The sequence below is a fragment of the Parasteatoda tepidariorum genome, chromosome 2, assembly GCF_043381705.1.
Source record: "Parasteatoda tepidariorum isolate YZ-2023 chromosome 2, CAS_Ptep_4.0, whole genome shotgun sequence".
In the NCBI taxonomy this organism is placed as follows: Eukaryota; Metazoa; Arthropoda; class Arachnida; order Araneae; family Theridiidae; genus Parasteatoda; species Parasteatoda tepidariorum.
The window spans coordinates 90,102,038-90,112,652 of NC_092205.1; the positions used below are offsets into that span (position 1 = coordinate 90,102,038).

The 10,615-nt window shown below is 27.8% G+C and overlaps 1 protein-coding gene across 5 annotated transcripts in view; it reads right to left on the reverse strand.

Moving 5' to 3' along the window:
* The window catches only part of LOC107440335 (eukaryotic translation initiation factor 4 gamma 1), a 42,146-nt gene continuing 31,531 nt past the window's right edge, over window positions 1–10,615 (reverse strand). For 4 of the 5 annotated variants that reach the window (XM_071177893.1, XM_071177889.1, XM_071177892.1 and 1 more), the window contains exon 13: window positions 1–1,006. In XM_071177893.1, coding sequence (XP_071033994.1) covers window positions 911–1,006 — 96 coding nt within the window. In that variant the 3' untranslated portion in view covers window positions 1–910. Of the gene's footprint in view, window positions 1,007–2,466; window positions 2,672–5,662; window positions 5,833–10,615 lie in introns of all 5 variants that reach the window. The other variant, XM_071177890.1, reaches the window with a different exon arrangement.

Sequence of the window (10,615 nt, forward strand, 5' to 3'; positions counted from 1 at the left end):
TAATATTTAAGTATTTTATTCAGTTTTTTACATATTACTTATTTAATTATAAAAAAACATAAGAACTTAAGTCATTTTGCACACTCAGTATCAGACACTCGTAGGTAGGTGAAAAAAATAATCAGTAAAAATATTTTCATTTTCAATAATGTATAATAAAAGCCATTTTTTCCAGCGTAACATAATTGAGCTATTATTTTTGTTACAAATGCACATTAAGAGCAAAATATAAACTAATAGTAATTTTAGTAAGAATATAAATATCCTCTCTTTATATTGAGAATTCAATATAGAAATTTTTTTCACAAATTGATTAAAGTTAGCTTTATAAACTTTAAATATCCCTAAATACCTTGATATACCAAACTGATCCAGAAAGCAAGTACCTTTTGTGCAGAGGTGTTCCACCATTGCACCTTTTAACTACAAAATAAATTAGCATAGCTATTTTGTTTGAATAAAACTAACCTCAGTTACACAACAGCCCATGAAGGGCCAAGGCCTACTAAGCTCATTTGTCTTCTTATTCCATCTGTTTCCTAATTTCAAGAAACTTTCTTTATTAGCCAACACTTTGCAAGTTACAAAAAGATCAAGGTAAACATGCAGAACTGGTATCATTTTGCAGGTGGCCAAACTCCACAAAGTGGATATGTTGAAATTCGTGCTAAGATATGAAACATCCTTTAATTTGCAAGGTGAGCGTGTCTAAAATTCGCTTAAAGTGTGCAGATTTTATGTTATAAAATACAACAGAAAACAAATAGCCAATCTTTTTTAATACCCAAATAGTGTTTACTTTCTGAATCAGCTTTGTAAAAAAAATTAATATATTTACACCATTTCTGAAATAATTAAAAAAAAAAAAAAAAAAAAAAGATCTGGCTTGTATGGTTGCACATTATCACATCTATATTAAAATGTCATCTATATTCAAACGATTACTGATAACTTCATCCAATTCTTGTTTAAGTTCATCCCATAAAAGTTTAGCTTTATGACTTCCCTAAAAAGAAAAGAAAAAAAACAATTTAATTGTTTTTAATATCTAACTTCAACATTTTTAACACAAACAACTAAATAATAATCACAAAAATTTAGTTTTTTCTTGGTCTCCAAAACTCAACAATTGTTTTTAGTTTTGTGTTAGAAAAAATACATGAATATAAATAGCGGAATTCACTTGACTATCTAATAACCAAAAAGTAACAAGAATTTATCTTCAATCAAACTTTTGACCACTTCTTAACAAGCTTAAGTGTTTAAATCTCAGCTAAAACTATGACATGAACATGAATACAAGTTTTGAAAACATGAAACAAATATGACATGAATACAAGTTTTAATTGCTTCTTTACTGCTACAAGCAAACTTTATCACACATTTCATTGCAAAGAATAATTCTGACTACTTTTGATATGAACTTGCATACACAAAATTAAAAAGAAGAAAAAAAATATAATTAATTTCTTAAAAAGTAAATTTTTCAGATGGATTCAAAAGGAATTTCTTTCATAATTAACTTCCATCATTACGGAAAACCTCTTTCCCACATTTTGAAAGCAATGAGTTCTGCATTTCTCATTTTAAGGGAAACAATAACACAATTATTTTCTCCCTTACAACCAACTTGAAAAATGTAGTTTTTAAAATTACTCTATTACCTTTAAAATCACTGAATTACTGTTTATCTGTTTAGCTACATCTAGAATCATGTATTTATATCAAACTTTTTCATATATTAATTTTGCACAGAAATTTTTTTTTTAAGTTTAAATAAACATCCTTGTAGATAGTTATTGTAGATTATCGAATTATTTCTATATCATTGAAAATATTCTAAAAAAAATTTACGGTGTTAAACTTTGTTATTAGGGTACCCTTCCCATAAATTGACAATTTGAGTCCAAAGAGTGTTCACTTAACTGAGGTTCCACTGTACTTATTTTCAAACAATTTCTTAATTAATACAATTATTTGTAGTACATTTCTGATCAGGCATATCCTTGCTCTTACAAAACAAATTTTTAAAGAAAAAACAACAATAATAATCATCACTATGCAGAAAGTGCAATTAATGTTAAAGGCTCAGAAAATATTGAATTACTACAGAAAATACTTAACCGATGTTTTAAAAAATTATTCGCTTTAATTTAATTATTTTTTTAGATTATTTAGACGGCTTATGAAAAATTTAATTTTTTTGCCGAACATTTAACTTTAACAGTAAATGAACAAGTGAATTTTGAATTTTAAAAAAACATGTTGAAATTTGCACCATTTCAAGAGAAACAAACAATTCTGAAACTGGATTTAGCAATTTCTGAAGGGAAAAAAAAGCTGAGTTAAAGTAGCCATTTTAACACATAATCTGTAGGTATAACACCTATTAAACGCTTCTTAAAAATAACAAAAATCATGCAAATACAACAACAGGTTAAGATACGCTTATAAGTTTTATTTTACCTCTCTGGCAACAATGCAATGGAAGATCCCAGATACCATTTTCTCAAGAGTGTCAGAGGATATGTGTGGTTCTAGCAAAATTTTTAAAATATGAAGGTTTTTCTGATCATTTTTTACTAGTGGATAGACAATTTCACCCACATTATTCCATATTAAAGGAGTGTCTACGGCAAGATTTTTGCATTTTTCTACAACACCTGAAAACCTAAAAAAACAATAATTACTAATCAAAATTTAAATAAGAGATACATTAATATAAATACAATTAAGATATGTAACAAGAATTATAGTGGTTACGGCTTTACTAATCTTTAATTTAAAAGTAAGATAGACAACAAAAGTAATTATTTTTTCCCTTTATATGAAGAAATTCATTAAATTAAGGGTGTCAGAGTACTTTGTACTTTGAAGATTATGGACGCTGCCTCTAATAATTCAAATTTGCACATAAATCATGCATTCATAAAGCCTATCAATTAACTGCAACTGAATATTAACTTCAAAAGCATAGACTCTGCATACCCAATTATAAGTGTCACTAAAACATGATATAATACATTTATTTAAACATTTAATGCACTGCTAAAAGCTACTACCACACCAGATATTATAGACATTTATTCTAGATAACAAACAGCAAAATTTTGAAATTAAATAAACACCAAAAGTTTTTATTCTGAGAAGAAAAAAAAATTTAATTTTCAACAGCAATGTTATTTTAGGTAAATTTAGTTCTAGTTTGAAAGGATTTCATTAGTTAGCTTAGTTTCTCCAATGATGAAAAGTTAATTTTCAAGGGTAAAAAAATGGTTTTCCAAACGGGAAAGCTGATGTTTCGTGGTAAGAGATATTTTGCAGGGGATGAAGCCTCCTAGTAATAAAATAAAGTAAAGTGGTTTTTCAAACAAAATCTTATACAAAAACAAAATGATAGAGAAGACAGAGATAAAAAAGAAAATAATGAAACAAAAGTCAGAAAAATCTGCAGGATGCTTCAAGGCTGTAGAACCGAAGAAAAAGACAAGCTATTCAAAGGGAGAAAAATCCCTTTCCCTGTCTTTGCTCTTTTTTCCTCTTCTACAATAGTTAATAAAAAATAAGAGATCACATCCGAATTTAATGAAAAATAATAATATGCATTATTTTCTAACTATAATCACATAAAAACATTGACATTTAACGATATTTATATTTTGGGTTAAAAAATTAAAGCAGAAAATAAGGGAAAACAATAATATGCGTTATTTATTAACTATAATTGCATAAAAACATTGACACTTAAGCATATTGATATTTTGGGTTAAGAAATGAACTTCCTATAGCTTACTCATTACTACTGTAGCTCACTGCTATAATCAGCTCACTAATGGATTTGAAGAGAACATTTTAAATTATACAAATTTAAATCAACAGCCTAAATAAGCTTTTAAGTTATAAAATATTAAATCAAAAATATTTTATTCTTGAGAAATTTTCTCTGAAACCTTGATCCCTTAAAAGGCATGCTCAATAAAGTTTCTTTTAATAAATATATGTATTGCTAAATCATTATTTCGTTTGTACAATTTACTTGTGGTTGTCCCATTTAAATTTGCACTTGACTATTACAATTAAATAAAATATGTTTTTAGAGATCAGCAGGCTCCAAAAATTTTAAGATATAAATTATGATATACACTAAACTTAGCTACATGTTCTGGTTAACTTACATGTTCTTTTAGCATCCTTTGAATGTAGAATTTATATATATGACTTTTTTTATAAAGAGCTTTCTAATTTCAAAAAAACACATTAGAATGAGCAAATAAAAAACACCCTGAATAACTTTTGATATAATGATCAGATTTTCACTGACTAAGACTCAATCTTAACAGTTTAAGGAATTAACCTTAAATATGCAAATTAATTAGTGCAGACAATATTTTGCGTTACAAAATCAGACACAAAATATACTTTCTCCAAATAAACATACCTTTTCTCAATGGATTCAGATTTTTGATTCTCAAAATAGTCACAATTTGGAAAATTTGGTTCTGATAGTTCAGGGAAACTATTAAAAGTTTAGACTCCTTAATGTTAATTTAACTTTTAGCATATTTTGTCATATCTTGAGAACTCTTTAATAATTAAAAAAAATTGTGCACACAATCATCAAATTTGTTTATCCAAAGATATTATCATGTAAAATATTATTCTAAAAAATTATTTATTATTTTTTGTATTATTTAATAATAGTCAAAAAAATTTGTATTGTATGATATACAAATTTTTACATCATTTTTAGGAATGTAATATCAAATGGCAAAATGTAAAATCGGTTGAATAATTCTTGATAATTCACTTTTGACCATTAACCTACAAAATGATTCAGATTTAGTCTTAATTCGTGATAATCTGAGTCAATGAAAGCATTATTTTTTTTTTATTTTGAGCACAGTAGAATCATTTGAAAGTCTAAGTGAAAATAAATGTAAAATGTCTAACACAGGCAAGGTTGACTAGCTTTAACCCAATGGGGTTTTTCAACAACAACAAAAAATAAATAAATAAACAATAATTTATTATTTTGCCCTAAAATCTTAGTTTTTTTTTCCATTTTATTGCAAAGAAAGAAAGTTGCCTTTGAAAAGAAAGTTACACAATACACTGCAATGAGATTTAATACTATAGAACTTAAACTTCATCATTTAAGAACTCTTTAAGTTTAAAGTTTGTTTCAAAAACATCTAGAAGTTACAAATAAGTAAATCTATAAATTGTTTTAGTTCATTTTATTTTATTTTATAATGGTTAGCCGACCCAATTTTTTTGGTTTACCACTACTAATGTTCGGCTCCATAGTCTAATAATTTTGAACCCAATCCAGAAGACAAAGGAACTCCTGGATCAAGTATTAGGAGAAATTTACCTTCTTTGAGGACTTTTTGATGAAACTAACCCGTATTTGCATAACATGGAGAGGAAAACTTCCCCTGCATTAGCCTGACAGCAAGGGGACTCTAACGCATGATCTATCAACCACTGAGGATATTTTAGGTCAGCACTGTGGTCGGTGCAAGCCAGGTACGGAAATTGTATTGACCAGCCATTGCTGGGATTTGAACACGGTTCACCTCATTTTAAAGCGAACGCTCAATTCTCTGAGCCATCACAGCTTGTTTTAGTTCATTGCGGTCATAAAAAATGTAAGACTTACCCATCTTTGTACTGATCAATTTTAACAAATTTTTTTTTCACTAATTGAAATAGCAATTCGCCAACTGAATCTCTATTCTGAGGATTTCCTTCCAGAACTAAGCAAATAGAGGAATTTATGAAATCAACCACTCTGTTAGGAAGCAGTGAGCTCACATACTGACAGATTGGCTAAAAATAAATAAAATCATATTTAATATAGCTATAAATTTACTTATTCAAACCAAAAAAAAAAAAAAAAAAGCACTTAAACACTGTGAAATTCCTATTTAAGTGGATAAGCTATGTAAGTAAGGCTTCAAGAGTTACAGAAAAATCGATAACACTTCCATTATCAGCTTAGAGATTAATTAAATGTTATACTTTTTAATCTGACAACCATTTCTAAAATCTTTTCAAGCTACTAAGTTTTATTACTTATTCTTCTCTTGAGAAAGGTTAATAAGATATCTGTGAGTGTTGTTCTTTTTAAATAATTTATAACTTGATTTAATATATTATATTAAATGAAACGACCCTAAAAAAATGAAAATTAATGTGTTTATATACACATAAATAAGCTTAAGTTGTTTTTGAAACAACTGAATATATAAAATTTTGATTACATGGGAAAAACAATAGATTGAAAAAAAAATTTTAATGAACAGTGAGCAAAAAAAAAAAGGAAAACTCTGAATACCTTTTTAACTATTGATCATATTTTCACAAACTAGGACTCAATAGCTTAACCTTAAATATGCTAATTAATTTGTACAGACGATATTTTTAGTTAGGACATCAGACACAAAAACTTACTTTCTCTGAATAATCATATCAAAAACCAGAGTCCATCAATAAAAAGGCTTTTATTGATGCACTCGGAGTTTTGATCTTCAAAATAAGAGTAGCCACAATCTGGAAAATATGATCCCAATAGTCTGGTGATTAGAACAGTTAAAAGTTTGGACCCCTTGTTGTAAACTTTTTTTTGTTTCATTTTTGCGTTCATAGCTCAAGAAATAACGAGGCTAGTAAAAAAGTTTTTGTATGTTATACAACTGTTTGCTATTATTTATTTTAATAATAGTCGAAAAAAATTTCAATTGTAAAGTACAAAATTTTTTAACTAATTTAATCTATGTAATATTGACTCACAAAATCGAAAATTTGAAGAAAAAAAACTTTAATAGTTTTTGAAAAATAAAAATTAGACTTATCTCAGATGGAGAAATATACGAAAGAAAAAATTAACACTAAGTGGCCCAAAGTTTCAGAAGTTCTCTTGCTCTATTGGGGCTACATTTTCCTGATTGCGGCTACCTCTCATATTTTGAGGCTCACAAATCTGTGGAAAAAAAGTACATTTATTCAGAGAAAGTACACTTATGAGTTTGATTTGGTAGCTTAAAATAACATACGTACTAAATAATTAGCATGTTTAAGATTGGGCTCTCAAAACATTTTCATTTAGATAAAGTCCTATTATTTGAAAATTCAATCATTTGATAAAAAGTTATTCATGGCGCTTACTTTTTTGTTTACGCACTTTACTAAAAGTTAAAACAGGGTTAAGTTTTTTTTAAAATAACTTCAAATAGAATCCTTTTTTGGGCCATGGTAATTTTATATGATAAACTATTTAAGGCAAAGCGGTAAGAAAATTAAGAAAAACTAATAAATTTTCAGAAGACAAAAAACTTAAATTTTACTAAAATGATGAAGTTACAAAAAATAGAAACAATTTTCAGAAACAAAATTGACTTTAAATATGCTTACTTCAAGATCTTTGTTTTCTAAGAAGTTTTCTATAAGGTGCTTGCTTCCTGTTTCGACTTGGTCTGCAATAGAACTAATTTTTAATCTTAATTCTATAAGAAACTCAATTGGCTTAATGAACATAAACAAAATACAACTAAATCAATCACAATTAATAAAAACATATAACTTTAAATCAACATATAAGACTATGCATATACAGTCAAACCCCGCTATAGTGAACCTTCAAGGGACCGAAATTTAGATTCACTATAACCGGGAGTTCACTATATCCGTTATGCAGGCAATTTCACTAATGGTTCCCAAACTCCTCCCTTTTATTACATTATATTCATATAAATGACTGAAAAATATTATGTAGTAGCAAAAAATGTGTTATTTTTCATCACTCTTCGTCTTGCGTACAAATAAAAATTAGCTGATGAGCAATCCTCAACATCAGATATGGAAACCATTCCCGACTCTCAGATAATTTTTCCTGAATTTCTGTTATTCCGCTTTTTAAACCTGTCTAACCTGCCCTTTGAGCACATAAAAGTTGTTTCTATAGATGGTTTTAAAAATCGGTATATGTATTTATTTTGAAGTAGAAATTTCAAAATTATTACAAAGAAAATGGGAGGGGGGAATCAGTCGAAGACAGAAAAAAAGTTCATTATATCCAACTTCCTCACTTTTTTGGTTCACTATATCCACTAAAAATAACATTATGCGTGTATAGCAAGGCACGGGATCCAGCATTTCGTTCACTATATCCGGGAGTTCACTATAAGCCGTGATCACTATAGCGGGGTTTGACTGTATTTTAATACTTGGAACTAAGTAAATTAATTAAATATTTTAGAAATCAATCTTCATTACATTTTCAAAATGATAAATTAATATTTTAATTTATCATTATTCATTTTTTTTTTAAGTGTAATCATCACTTCAAAAAAAAATGAATAAATTAAAAGCTTCAAAGAGTGACTTTAAAACAATATATGTCTAGCCTAAGAGTACAATTAAAAGAAGATCAAGGTTAGGAGTTTCAAAATGCAAAATTTTAAAATTATATCGATTTGTGAATAAGCGCAATCAATTATCCAAAAACACCTGGCACTTAAAAAAATAATTTGCATATATTTTTTTTTTGAGATTTTGTACTCCAAAAACCGATATCTGAACACCTAAGGAGAAAACTACATCATTAATTTATTACGAAAAATCATTAATTTATTACACTGCCTTGTATAAGGTAAAATTACCAAATTTTGTTAATAACCAGTGCCCAGTAGAAACATTTTAATAGTGACTAATTTTTAAATCATGTGCCTACTTTTTTAAAAAATTGAAATTCTAAACTATAGATATCATTAATATAAAGCATTTTCTTCTGAACTTTCCCGAAATACGGTAAACACAACAAGGTTCTTTTTTTAAAATGAAGAAAAACTTCCCCAACATCTCTATGCAGGTTTGCATAAAATTAAATTATTATTAAAAACCTTTCCTCCTAATAATATTTAGCATTAGAGTTTTTAACCAATAATACAAAATAACATTTATGGTAGTTAACAAAGTTTATTCATTACAAAATAAATCTTAAATAACTATAATCATAATGATGAAATTATATTAATTTGATTACTTTTAAATATTAAAAAATGTAATATGGAACTAACTTGAACTTGAATGAAATCTTTATTAATCGAATTTAGTGAAATTCCTGAAACTTTGAATCAATGTAAAATAACCTTAATTATTATTATTATTTGTGGTATGGTATATAAGATTTAAAAAAATGTTAAATGATGATTTAACGTCTAACAGAAAATTAATAGAACTCAACATAGTAAGGTTTTTCAAGATATTTTAACAAATATTACCTGAATTATTTTGTTTGCTATGGGAAATTCTGTTACGTTGAACATTATCACCTCCTTCAAGCAGAGCTTCACTATGTATTTCTTTTATTGTTTTTGGAATGATTTCCTCTCTTCTTAAAATCCAGTTATTCTACTTAGAAGTAAATGATAAGTATTAATTTTGACATGTAATCCAACTAGAATTAAAATGCACAATAAAATACATAAAGCCAAACAGTGATGTGAATTTGTCAGCATATTTAAAGATAGTCACAAGTTTATTGATTCAGCAGATTTTACAATAAAAAAAAAATCCTTTACTACAAAAATTACTGAAATTGATTGTTAAATAAATCTAATAATTAAAGCGATAACTGAAATACCATCCTCATCATCTTCATAGTTTATCAGACAGCCCAATGTGGGCCAAGGCCTTACTCTGAAAATTTCTCTATAACGACTACCGATTTAGCTTTGATCTCCAATTCTTTTCATTAATTGCAAGAAAATCAGATTCCACCCAATCAACCCATCTCAACCCACGCCTTACCTCCCTTCCAGACGGTCTAAAAAGCAATATCTTTTTTATTTTATTGTCATCACTCATTCTAATCACGAGGGCCATCCAATTCCAATAGTTTATAATCTTGTGATACATATAATATTGTGATGCAATTTCCCTCCAGTTTTGTCATTGTCCAAGCTTCGGAAGCATAAGTCAAGACCGGCCTGATAAGAGTTTTGTAAATTAAGAGCTTTGTTTTTTTAGAAAGAAACCTTGATTTAATAGATCTTCTCTGTCCATAGGCAGCCCTATTTGCCAGATAGAGTCGATTTTTTATTTCAGGAGACATTCTGTTGTCAATAGTAATAATTAATCCTAAGTAAGTAAAAGTCCTTACTGTTTCAAATCTATAAGAATCTATTTCAAGATAGGGGTCTGGGACTCTGTTTCTTGAGAATAACATTTATTTTGCTTTCGCGACATTTATGAATAAGCCCATTTGCATTGCAACCACCCCAAGGGCAAGCAGGGGTCTGTCCAGACATTTTTTGAAAGATCCTGTTTTCGTAAAATTGTGGAAAAACTACTCATAATTAGTGAATATAAAATAAAAGTTAAGTCACATTCCTTCAGTCAGGGTCCTGCTTTTGTGAATTTGTGCAAATAGGGTCCTGTTACTGCAAAAATTGCTAAAAACCTTCTCAAGCAGTTCTTAAATTGTAAATAGATACAAGATTCAGCTCAACAATTGCTGTTACTAAATTAGAGATGCAACATACAAATATCTGGTACTTAGCCTATACTGTTCAACACAGAATGTTAATTTCGGACGAATAATGGAAACAAA